Here is a 12,985-nt window from a genome sequence, read left to right as displayed (position 1 = left end):
CATATGAGTTGCGTAGGAAATGCTGCATCACCTCTACATGCCCAGAGATTCTCGATTCGCTGGAGTTGGGTTGGATTCCTGTATGAGAAGGTTTGTTGTGGTACATAGATTACAGAATCACAGAATCGCTCGGTTGGAAAAGACCTCTGAGATCATCACGTCCAACCGTTCCTGTCTACCCACTAAACCATATCCTTAAGTACCTCGTCTACCCGCTCCTTAAACACATCCAGGGATGGTGACTCCACCACCTCCCTGGGCAGCCTGGTCCAGCTTCTGACGACCCTCTCAGTACAGAACTTCCTCCTTATCTCTGACCTGAACCTCCCTTGGCACAGCTTGGTGCCGTTTCCCCTTGTTCTATCCCCCATCACCTGGGAGAAGAGCCCAGCACCCACCTCTCCACAACCTCCCTTGAGGCAGTTGTAGGTGGTGATGAGGTCTCCCCTCAGCCTTCTCTTCTCCAGGCTCAACAAGCCCCGTTCCCTCAGCCGCTCCTCATAAGGCCATAGGTGTAGACTTACAGCCTAACCAACCTGGAAGTCACACTGCGAATTTCAGCGGGACCTTCCCAGACCTTCACATGAAGGGACTTGGGTCTAGGATGGATATGAGCCATGTAAATAAATAATGGGTTTGCATGAACGTCAACATCCTACTCTTACAGCTCTGTGTTCTTCTTTTCTTGCCATTTAGCTGATGCGTGAGGCTCGGCAGCGGCTGAAGTGCGGTATGGTTGCCATCCTGGAGCGTTACAGAATTGGCACTTTGGTAAGTCTGTGTTCATGAGTGCTTTTTGAGTTCAGTCCATGTTGGTTGTGGTAAACTTGGGCTCCTGCCGTGCCACAGATAAGGACCTGTTCCTTGCTGACGCCTTTTGGGCTTTTTATCTCTGAGTTTTTATTCCTACTCACCCCCCCCACACCTCCTTTTCTATTGGTTTGAGGTTACTGGAACATTTTAATAGAAGAAATATTAATGTGTTTGTGCTTAATGCAGTCTAGTGCACAATGCCTGCTAATTACCGCAACTTCCGAAAAAACGTGCCGTGCCTCATCCTTCTTCTGGAAGCTGTTTTCATCGGCCTTATATTTTTTTTCTCCGACGATGGTGCATCCAGATCAGACCTCTCCTACCCAGGTAAGCTTGGCAGCCTTGCTGTGAAAGGAAGGGTTAATGCCTGCTTTTATTTTGCAGTGCAATAGAGATGGGATTCACAGGTTTGTGTATTTGTTAGTGAGAAGTAGAGTGTTTTTACTGCCCTCTGAGTACCCCACCTTGCCATGTATGCTGCATATTTATTTATTTATATCAAAGCAAAGACAGCGGAGGAAGAGGTCAGTGATACTGAGTTGTGGTTTGTGGTAATCTTGACTCCTATGAACATAACAAACTTCTGAGGGCTGGCACCGCTCTGTGTTAAGTGCCCAACTCTGTGAGGTCTTCGTTGTTGTGCTAAAAAGTAAGAATTCAGGACGGCACTATTTTCCATTTGAATGCTTGATGTAAAGAATTGAAGTTAATACACTGGAATTAAGGGTTTAGATGTGTTCTGGAGTTGTGTTGTGTGCAGTGATCAAAGGAATTAGCAGATTATGCTACGGGCATGGTGTGTAACGTATTTACAGTGTTGTGTAAAGAGGAGCTGATATATCCTCAGGATATTCTTGTGTTACTTTCCCTGTTTTATAGCTCAAAAAATGAGACCTACTTTTTGCTATTCTGCTGTATGTAGAGGCCAGCACAACCATGCGAGGACAAGACTGTTACCATGTCCCAGGGCTGATTCTAGGCATACAAATCCAAGGACAGCCTCTGCCTTTTATGCAGTGGTGCTGGTAACCATGTTAAATTCCTGCTGCTATTTCTGCTCCTGTTTCCTCTACCCTGATGAGGACATCAAAGGTTTCTCTTTGTAACTCATTTCTTCCCTAATGCCCTCAAGGAATGAATCAACACTAATTTGCAGTAGCTCTTCCCAAAACGTCCAACTTCAGCTCTTTAAATTCACCACAGGGAAAATGAGTGTCCAGATTTCATTGCTAAACATACTTCATCTCTGTTCTGCTTTTTGACCCCTCAGCCCCCATTCTATGGCATCCATTCTGACCACTTTGTAGAATTAAATTCAGGGTCGAGGGTGTTGTTTTTCTGACTACTTATGGATTAGAAAGCAAACTCTGGAGTTCTTTACAGGTACTAAATAATAATGGCACCTGAATTTTGATCTGAAACCTTCTTAGTTAATTGTGATTTTTCAAAAAGTTATTTTTTAAACCAGAAATTCAATCTGCATTAATAACTTCACGGTGGCCTTGGTCTTTTCTGTCGTGCAGCTTTTCAAGATGTCAACCACATGGTCATTTTTGGATTTGGCTTCTTCCTGACCTTCCTGAAAAGATACGGGTTTAGCAGCATTGGATTCAACCTCCTGATCGTTGGACTTGGTGTCCAATGCTCCGTGCTGATTGAAGGTTTAGAAGCTTTACTTCTTCAAAGGGCAAAGGAAGATGGTCTGAAAAGGTAATTAGTTTGTGTTAGAATTGGAATAATCTCCAACTGCTGCTTGCTCTTTGTGGAGGATAATGCCTTGTACATGGACCTATATGTGAATTAGCACAGTCATATTTGCAGACATTTTAGAAGGCTTTGGGTTTTAAAGGACATTTTACTGTCTGTCATTCTTTGTTTGCTGGCCCTGGTGTCCTGATACAGAGTAATGTTTTTCTTTCTTATATTGCAGAATAACAAGGGCTGCTGTGAGCATGACTGCTGTGGTCATCTCCACTGGAGCTGTTCTTGGGAAGACTAATTCTATGCAATTAATTCTGATGACAGTTGTGGAGATAATAGTTTTCTGCCTGAGCAGAAGTCTCAACACCACATTCCTGCAGGTACCGTAGGATGATTTCCAGGCATGTTGGGGAAAATTTCACTGTGACTGTGGCACGTTGCCTTTGGATGGTTTGTTAGTGCTCTGCTGACAGGAACATCGGTGTGTTTGCTCGAGTTTCAGTTAGATTGTGGCTGTGTTTTCATTGAGATGAAGTCTGACTTTGAGACTATACTTAAGGACATCAGACTCCAAATTCTGCATACTCTAGATCTGTACAATTGGCTATATCTGTATTCTTGGACTTAAAGAGTGAACTGATCTGATGGGTTGGGGTTTAGTGCATTTGGCCTTGCCCGTGCCCTGACCATCCCCAACATCAGAATGAAAGCCTTGACCTATGCTAAGGCACTAATTGTCTTTAAGCTTTACCCCTTCCCTGTGTCAGTTCAGTCTGTAAGACTTCCAATGTGGATGGTCTACCAGCAGAGTCAGACCTGCATTTAATGTACAATGTAAATATACCCCAAACTCTCTGTATATGAATTGTGATTAAGCTCAGATTCATGACATACATAAACTGAGGGACTGTGAAAATAAACTGTTTATAGGGTGGCTACATGAGCAGCTGTATCAGGAACTGCACCCAAGGCTTCCTGTGGGATGAAGTAAACCACAAATTTGATTGTTCTGTTGATACAGATTGCAGACGATGTCAGCATGATGCATGTGCACCTGTTTGGAGCCTACTTTGGTCTGGCAGTCGCCTCGCGCTTCTCTGAGCCATCACCGAAGTCTGAGAAGAACACGAGTACCGTGAAGTCGGATTTATGGTCAATGCTGGGTAAGGCGTTTGCTTTAACGTCTCAGCTGGAAGAAGAGTTTGCAGTGAGAACATAAGCAGTTTTTGTAGGGGCTGGCTAGGGCACACTGACCCTTTGGCATCCAAAGTGCAGGTCTGAATGCAGCCAAGCACAGAAACCTGCTGCTGCAGCCGTGGTTTGTGGTTTCTGACAATGAGTTGGTGACTCTCAGCACGTTTCCTACCAGGATGTAAGCTGCTCCTGCAACGGCTGGGGCTTGCTTTGCCTTTGTCAGTCTCAGCATAAGGACTATGCCAGGTTAACCATTCCCTCTCCCAGCCAAGTCGTCCCCTTTGGGCTTGCATAGGCGTGTTGGTAAGGGACCTGCGCACCAAAATTGAGGCCGTCACTTGTATTTCAGTAGTGCTTGCAGTTCCCAGCTGGGGCCAAGGCTTAGTTTTGTTTTGCAAGGTGCTGTACAGAGATATAAAAAGGCAGTCCCTGCCTAGTAATGTAAGTGAAGAGATAAAACCCTGATGAAGGGTGGGGAATATGACACAGGGACATGAGAAGGGATCTGAGTGATGATGGGCTGAATGTATGGGAGTTCCATTCTTGTTCTTAAGCAATTTGGTTTCTTTCTTATTACAACGTCTGTTATTAACTGCCACCAGCTGAACTAAGATCTCTCTGTGAAGGCCCAGTCTTAATTCTTGGTCAGTCTTAGCCCAGTTTAAAGAAAGAGAAATTTGAATGTTGCTCTTTTGAGTCCCTGGAGTTCTTGCTTTGCTGGAGAATTTGTGGAGATCAGTTTTTTAATCTAACTCATGGAGACACTGTTATGCCTTCATTATAATTTATGTGCAGGTTGCTACAACCAAGCACTTGCTATTGGGAGTAATTATCCTGCCATGTCTTGAATAATTCCTGAGGTAGCGTGAGCAGAAAGGAGCAACTGAGTAGGCAAATTCCTCATGGTTCTTTTTTGTATCCTGCTTCTGAGGGCTGAGACTCTTTGAAAATACTGAGTTTAAGTTTGGGACAAAATGACAAATGTTTTTCACCGAACACATCAGTTGCTGTAGTGAACCTCACAAACTTTTCAGAGTGAACTCAGAGCACTGTCTGGAAACAACCTGCATCCAGCATCTGGCAAGGAGGTTTGCAATGCCAAGATGAGGGCTGTAGAATTACCAACAAATTGAGAGTACTGCTTAAAAAAAACCCTCAAACAAAACAGAAGAAATGTGTGCGACCTGTCTGGATAGACTGCAAGCACTCAACTTGTGAAGAAGCCAGTTTCTCAAGGGATATCCTTGATAGAAACAGCACTCCACTTGCAGAAAAACATTAGCTAGGAACATGACCTGGCCAGATAATACCATTTTGCTGGAAGCCTGTCAGTTTTTCAGATCAAATCGAGGTTAATGGGCCAAATATCCTGTCAGAGAGCCATGGTTATCACCTTCTTGATGCACTGAAGAGGTGAAAATTAGCAATGGAAATTGGATTTCAAGGAGCCAAGATAAGCTTGCACAAAAGCAGTAGCTGCCAGAGTTGTTAGAAGCTGGATTTAACCATTGTGCTTTATAGTGACAATGCCTGTTGACTGAACAGCCAAAAATAATGACTGGACAAGGCAAAATAAGCTGCTGCTTGTTTGTGTTGTCATCTGTGCACTTCCAGCTACGTGCAATTCAGGGAGCAAAGGCACAGGCTGTGATGTGTGGTCCAACTTACGAGTGTGAGGCCGCCTGCTTCCCTCTACTGGTTGGAATTTGGTCTGTGCCTCTGTATCCATACACACAGCCGTGAAGGTGTGATGGTGTGCAGTGATCTTACAGGGGAAAAGCAAAGAGAGGACAAAGCTGATGTTAAAGGTGTTCTTGGAAAGGTTATAAATGTCCTGCCTTCAGCTGTGTGAAGGACCAGCCAGGTGCTGGTAGAGGTGCATTTCAGCTGTGTGTTTGACAGTGCAGTGCTGTTTCTGGGAAGGTGCTGATGTAGCAGGTAACTCTCAGGGCTGGAGCCCCCCAGAGCCAGCTGGTGGTGGATTCACGGGGTTTTAGAGCAGGTAATGGTAGTTGTTTGTCTTTGTCTCAAAGGCACTCTCTTCCTCTGGGTGTTCTGGCCAAGCTTCAATTCTATACTCGTGGAGAACAGGAGGAAAGCCATCTACAACACCTACTTCGCCCTTGCAGCGAGTGCTGTAACTGCCTTCATGCTGTCTGTTCTGACCACAAAGGATGGGAAATTCAGAATGGTAAGACATGAGAGAACATCACTGCACGGAGAAGATATTTTTTCTGTTACTTTCAGTAGCACACTGAAAATATAGTAACTGTTAAGTAAAAACAAGTCCATGTTTTCAGCCTGATAGTCATTAGCCTCCCAAGCTGAAGCTGTAACTTGGAAATTATGTGCTCAGATTGTAATTTACAGTATACAGAGGCCCAAATTCAGCCTAAAGAGATCACATTTGTATGAGAATAGCTGGCTATGATACAAGAGCAGTGATGACTGAATTCTCACTCTGTTTTTGTTGTTTTATTTTACAGACTCATATCCACAGTGCAGTACTAGCTGGTGGGGTCACTGTTGGTTATGCAGCACAGAGCATCGACTATCCTTGGATTGCAATGATTTTGGGTCTGCTTGCCAGTGTGATAACCATATTAGGATCTTACTGTTTACAGGTAGTACTTGAAACCTGAAATTGTTTTTGTATAAGCTGTATAAACTTATTTTCTAATGTAGGATACCTCAAGGGAAACCTCTCTTTCAAAACAATTAAAGCCAGGAAACCTGAAGTCTTTCGAGCAGAGCACAGGATTGCAACTTGCAAGACAAAGTTCATTTTCTAGGTCTACGATAAGCAATGTGCTGTGATCACCTTGTGTTTCTGTGTATCAGTTAAACCTTTTCTTCTTCCCAGAGGTGCTTGAATCCTGCTCTCAAGATTCATGATTCCTCTGGAGTTCATTTCACTTTTGGCTTGCCTGCTGTGCTTGGAGCTCTTGCCCAGATCATTCTGTTAATAATAAAAAACTGGACTGATTTATCAAGGTACTTCAATTCTTGCTATTAAGTAATAAGCTCATGTTGTGTAATACAAGAAGTTCTCTGATTTTCTCAGCTTATGCAGTAACAAATCACAGTGCAGCATAACAGCCTTACACTTCTTGACGTATTCTTTTTGAAACAAAAAAAAGTAATGATGATTTAGTACCACAGTGGTGGTTTCTAAGGGCAAAATACATCCTCTGAAGTCTGTATTAGACTTCTGATAGGATCTCTTAAAACATCTGGCTGCAGCTGCAGAGAGATCCAGGTTCATTCACAGGCTTAATGCTAAATTCAGCCATTGTAAAATGTGAAACACTTGTTTTGCTTTTCAGTCTGGGTTATTTGGTCATGACTAACGTTGGTGCCTTCTGCCTGACCGTCAGTGTTGCTGTGACAACAGGTTTTTTTACAGGTCAGTATTGAAAATCGTGATTCAGTAAAACTGTTCTCATTTCCCTGGGGCAAGGGCAGTGTCACCTTATTGCACCCTAAAGAAGAGATATATCCAATACTCTGTGGAATATACTCGTTACACTTACCTTAAGTGTAATGAACAAGTTGAGCTAATCAAGCAGATTTTTAAAAAGCATTCAGCTAAAACAAACATTCAGTGTTTAACCAGCTGTTTAAAAATCTAGCTGTTTCCATCTGAAATCCCAAGCTGACAGTGCTGATAAGCCCGATTGCTTTAAATACACAGACATTTTTCATGCATGATTTTTGATGTATTTTTAGAATCCGGCAGGCTGTTTAATGGGGTTTTACCTGAAGTAATTAATTTTTAATAACACAAGCCTTGATCCTGGCAAGCTTCTCTCTTTGTATTTAAGGTCAACTTGAGTCAAGGGGCTCTGCTGAAGCATTTAGTTCTGATTTTGTATTTTGGTCGGTGTTACATTTGCATGCATGGTACTAAGAAACCTCCAGTTACACACAGCACTCCCCTTGTCCTGATGTATGTATTTATATTGGATATATGTGTTTTTACAAATAGGTTCCATCTTAAACCTCAAAGTGTTCAAGACCACCCCTGTATCAAAGTACTTCGATGACCAGTTTTATTGCGAGGTAAGTTCCAGTGTAAAATTAACTCTGTATATATAGCACCTTGTTGTCCTTGCTGAAGAACTCTTGGTATTTGAATTAAAAAAAAAAGGCAGGGGGGTGGATAAATCCATTGCACAGTACATTTTGGGTGCCCTGTGTGAAGTGGATGAACTGTTCCCACAGTTGATTCAGAGCCTGAATATTATGTGTGCAGTCCTCAGAGCCGCTGGTGGGCACAGGGCTAAATCTGAACTGATTTGTTTGTTGTAAGGTGTAATCTGAGGAGCTCTGACCTCCTCTGGGAAGAGAGGGGGTTTTTAGAAGCCAGCGAGTGCCATGGAAGGTGCTTTTTATGAAAACAGCCTGAGCCTCCTGGCCTTCATGGGTGCAGAGTGGCCATTCAGTCTGGTGTGCAAACACAGGCCTTGGGCACCTTTAGGTGCTGAATGTGATGCTGTATCTGAGTTACAGAAAAGAAGTAGTAGATGAAAATAAGCTTCTAATAAGGTTTTTCCCTTGCCTTTTTTTATCATGATTTGATGTATAAAATGTTCTGACACAAGAATGTTTGTCTTTGCAGTTTCCCCATTTGGCTGTTGGATTTTGAGTGGAGGAACCCAGATGACAGATTTGACCAAGATAAGATTTTGTCACTAGAGAAAATGAGTAAAAGTGATGGGTTGAAAGAGCACTTAAGAATCAATTCTCAGGCTCAGAAATGCCATCCCAATGGACACGCAAAAAAATTAGTAATAAACTGTTTGTTACTCTTCAAAGATACTGGGTGTAAATTTACAGATGCAAACTTAAAATTCACTTTTCTGTTTTGTTGGTCTTACCTTAAATATTTTTTTGGTAGGGTATGTACAAAAAAGCTGGCTGCATTCGTTGCTAATGGGCTATCAATCAAAATGCTTGGAAACTTTTAAGCTCCCAAGTTTGAAAGCCAAAATATGTATTTTAAAGTATAATTTTTCAAGGAGTACATACTCATTCTTATTTAGCGAAGCGTTAAAGTACTGGTGTTTAAGCTAAATTAATTCTGTTAAAGGCCTTGTTAAGCAAGGATTTGATGAGTGAGCTGGATCAGGGCCAGAACTCTGCATCTTGCCAGGCTGAACTCTGATGTATCTGACTGCTTAAAGAAAAACCTATAATTACTTGGCTTGGCCTAGCTTTTTGGGAGTTCAGATGGCAAGAAGTGAAATTGTTCTGCTTGTGGATGATGCCCCTGGAATCAGTGGTATTTACTCATGTTTAAGATTGGGCAGCAAACCTCAGAACAGCATCACCCTGCAGTCGGCTGACCAGGAGATATTCATTAGGGTGGGGACAACGGGAGAGGCAGTGGGGATGGTCCTTGGTAAGGACTATTGGTCCCAGGCCCCCATTTCTGAAGTGTCTTATGTTTTACTCCAAGAGAAGCAGAGGCCTTGGTGCAGGAGCTGGGGTCTGATCAGGCAGAGGATTCTGTGCAAACAAACCCTTGTTTTTCAATGGATTGTGATTCTTTGTTTCAAAATAGGTGACAGAGAAAAACTCTTTAAAAAATGCTTACATAATAAAAAAGTCCAAATTTGATTTGTTTTTTTGTTCAGCACACTTGCTTAAAAATGAAGTAATGAGGAAAAATGTGACAGTGAAGATGAAGCACGAGTTCTTTGATGCTCACTCCAGCAAAGCGTGCTGACCTCAATTCATTCATTAGGGATTAAAAGCAAAGTCGAGTGCTACACTTCAAGAAGCGTGAGGAAGGTTTCAAGTAATGAAAAATTACTTGTGGAGGAAGGGCCAGGTTTTCTTTTTTCCAGGTCACAAAACAGCCAGTGATCTGCTGAGTTTATCACTCAGCCTTGATGCACATGCACACATTTGCACTACCTCACTGGTACCTGTGTAAGGGTGTAATCCAGGCTCAGCTCGTGTGTTCACTTCCCTTTCTTTGACTGTGATTACAAAACAGTTCACAGCAAGCTTTGTGGGTGAGCTGCTTCCATCTAGGGCCTCTACGCTGTCATCCACAGCAACTGTTACTCTATCACTGTAGGATAAATTAAATATTCAGGGACGAGGGGAAAAAAAGATCCCAAAGCAGCAGTTCTGTATTATGCAAGAACAGTCACACTCAGTAAGTTTTGAAATTGAAGAAATGGTTATATTGTCCAGATACAGGAAATATTTAATAAATACACGTTAAAAAGTTGTTTTAAAGCAGTTTTAGTAAGTTTTGGATTGTAAATCACATCATAGAAACAGCTGGTTAAATACATCCACTTCCCACTATACTATTAATCTGTAGCAAACATGGTATCATAAAAGTGACTTCCATTGTTACTTGTAGCAATTTTAATTTGTCAAAAACATGACAACATTTAAGTCAACATACAAGAGTAAAAAAAAAATTAAATGGAATAGAACCAGAATTTTTAGTGCTATGATTTAAGTTTTCCTTGTTTTCTCTTTAGACACAATTGAAGGTCACTGTTTACAAAATGGTTCTACAAAACTTGGTGAGTGTGCAGTTAAAAACCCAGCACAGCCAATGCACTTCCACAGGCGTGTTCATTGCCACAAATCTTCCGTGCGACCAAATTTGAAGACCAGTCCTCTGTTCAAAACAGAAAAAAGGGCCATGAGTACATAGCAGAGCAAATCTAGGATTTTAAATGCGTGATTTCAGGGAACAAGTTTTAGTGTTTGTAAATGCAGTTTCTGGTCCTGCAACAAAACCTATGCAGGCAGAGCCCAGAGATCTGCTGCCTTTACCAGCAGTTACTGACCCGTGTCTAGTTACAAAACAGGGCTTAAGGCACAGCAGGTTACAGCAAGTTTCAGGTTTTATCATTAAAAACAAATCTGATGATAAAAAAAAACAAAGGAAGATGGTCTTACCCAAAAAAGATGAACGCATTCTGGAAAAACACAGCTATTCCTGGGTATACTATTGTTTTTTCTACAAAAAGAAAGAATTGCCCTAAGTTTTTGAGAAGGAATTTTGAAGAATATCTCTGACATTTCAGAAACACTAAATATACTATTTACAATGGCAGCATACAAAGTGGGAGTGCACATTAGTAGCACTAACACGTGTGCCTACGTGTCCTTGAAAAAAACCCCTGTGAATTGAGCAGGGCTAAAGCTGAGAAAGTAAAGTTAAAAAAAACCCCAAACACCAGTGTGCCCTGACTGGTGTGAATTTCACTTCAGCCCCAGGTACAAACAGTAGCTTCACATTTACTTAAATGATGTAACGTCCTTTTGAAGAACAGAGAGAAATACACTGCGGTTTTCATGTCTTTCTCAAGGCCTGTCCTCACAAAAAGTTACCGCAGTATATGTTAGGAATTTAAATAGGCGATCTGAACTAGTATTTTCCCTTTTACTAACGTAGCATAGAGGCTTTAGAAACATTTTGCACAAAAATCAGTCATTTTTATTCTGGGAATAAGTGTTCACCCAGGGAATTATTCCCACATACTGCAGCAGTTTAATTATATCAGAGTAGTTCCCAGGTGAGCAGTGTTTCCAGTGAGGGTAGTTGGAAGTTTGACTTAGAAGGAGATGAAATCCACTCCAATAACAGTAGATAATATGGAACCAAAATACTAAAACTGGGCCTGCCTAGAAACTATCTTAAAATAAGTTCTAAAGTTCAATAGTTGCTTAAAGTTCTTGAAACTTCCAAAGATGTTCAGTCAGCTCATATTTTATTGTTGTATCTTACCTTTAACAACATAGCCTCCAAAAAGGATCCACATGGAAGCAATCAGAGACCCAAAAGCCATCATAAAACCGATGAACAGCCAGATCCGAGCACCTGGAAAAAGATGCAGGGATGTTTTGTGCCTGTGCTCAAGTACAGACACTCGTGACACATTCAGCACGTTTTGTTTCAGAGGACCTTGTCACACATCAGAGCCGCACAGATCTGTCGCTGTGCAATGGCCTGTGCCACCGTACCTGTCTGTCCCAGGCAGCCCTCGCTGTAACTGTCACCCCGCACTTGTCCGTTAGACACCGCGTTGATCCTGTGCCAGCAAAACAGGATAAAATCAGGTCAATATAGGTAAAGCAAGTAGTAAATGTTGACAAAAACAATAGAAGAAACTTCTCAGAAACCTGCATAAAAAAGATGATTCTGTATTTCTTGTTTGTTTTTTTAAAGGACAGGACTAAAACTAAAAAAGCATTTCTCCAAACACTTGTAAGACTTGGACCTGTATAACACACCTAATTTAAAGAAAAAAACCTTCCTTACTATAAATAGCAACTAACATAGAACAGATATTAGACATACTCAGATAGTAACTTGATTTTTTAGTCTTAGTTACCTCTTCACATAAAGATTGTGTTCTTTTAATTGCACAAAATAAGTTCTAAGAGTGTGCAGCTCAAATCAAGAAATTACACTTACATGAGGAATGCAATAGTGGCTATAACCCCACAAGCATGGTATGAATGGTTGAAATCTTCCATTTTCGGGTATTTTACAGCTGCATCTATGATTATCCACCAACCTGTAAAAAACTATTACAAAAGAAGAAACAGCACGATAGCTTAAAATACGGACACGAGCCTTTTAACGATATATAAAGTTGCTCTAGAAAAAATAACATTAGTATATAAAATAATTCTTTAAAAATCTACCCCAGAGTTAACTGATAGCATAACTAGTCTTGCTATAAACTTAGGAACAAGGTTAAGTACAAAGCCAGAGATTAACCTACTCCAATACACGGAGATTTTTTATTACATGGAGTTTTTTAATTACTTGGGTAAAAGCTGCAAAACTTAAGTAACACATGGATGCAAGCACCCAGTATAGATTTTTTTGATTTTTGTATCCCTGTTCTTCCTTTTAAGAGTTTTTAGCTCATTGGCAGCTGACTACATCTTAAGAAGCCTGAAAGCAGCATAAGAGAAGCTGTACGTACCAGCACGCCCGCAGCAACGGAAGCAATCGTGTTTCGTTTCTCTCCCCAGTCAACACACTCCGAGCACCTCAAGCTCTCAAGAAAACCCGACATTTTTCAGCGCTCTGAAGAACTGGAAAAGAAAAATGGATACATATTTTAAAAGAGAAAACACACATCAAAGGCTGGCCCACAGCAGTGCACATCGTGCAGGCTACCTGAGAATCCCACAGCCAGGGCCCCTTCCTGAGTAGCTGACAGAGCTCGGCCACCCACACCCACCCGGGGACACCTCAGGAGACGCGATGGCCTCAGAACTGAGG

At 41.7% G+C, this 12,985-nt stretch overlaps 2 protein-coding genes across 2 annotated transcripts; one reads left to right on the top strand and one right to left on the bottom strand.

Moving 5' to 3' along the window:
* The first annotated feature begins 1,010 nt into the window (after window positions 1–1,010).
* On the top strand, window positions 1,011–8,356 carry RHCE (Rh blood group, CcEe antigens). Its single transcript, XM_010190798.1, has 10 exons — window positions 1,011–1,140; window positions 2,337–2,523; window positions 2,744–2,894; window positions 3,536–3,677; window positions 5,742–5,899; window positions 6,195–6,332; window positions 6,572–6,702; window positions 7,035–7,114; window positions 7,697–7,770; window positions 8,330–8,356. Exons 1-10 carry the CDS (start codon window positions 1,011–1,013, stop codon window positions 8,354–8,356), a joined length of 1,218 nt encoding a protein of 405 aa, XP_010189100.1.
* A 1,809-nt stretch (window positions 8,357–10,165) lies between these two features.
* On the bottom strand, window positions 10,166–12,790 carry TMEM50A (transmembrane protein 50A). The gene is made up of 6 exons (XM_010190796.1): window positions 12,684–12,790; window positions 12,164–12,276; window positions 11,710–11,777; window positions 11,474–11,566; window positions 10,642–10,702; window positions 10,166–10,357 (listed from the first exon to the last, which is right to left on the bottom strand). Exons 1-6 carry the CDS (start codon window positions 12,774–12,776, stop codon window positions 10,312–10,314), a joined length of 474 nt encoding a protein of 157 aa, XP_010189098.1. The 5' UTR covers window positions 12,777–12,790; the 3' UTR covers window positions 10,166–10,311.
* Window positions 12,791–12,985: the final 195 nt, after the last annotated feature.

The sequence above is a fragment of the Mesitornis unicolor genome, unplaced genomic scaffold (assembly GCF_000695765.1).
Source record: "Mesitornis unicolor isolate BGI_N332 unplaced genomic scaffold, ASM69576v1 scaffold4058, whole genome shotgun sequence".
In the NCBI taxonomy this organism is placed as follows: domain Eukaryota; kingdom Metazoa; phylum Chordata; class Aves; order Mesitornithiformes; family Mesitornithidae; genus Mesitornis; species Mesitornis unicolor.
The sequence above is the reverse complement of the archived record's forward strand: the minus strand, read 5'-3'. Positions and strand labels throughout refer to the sequence as shown.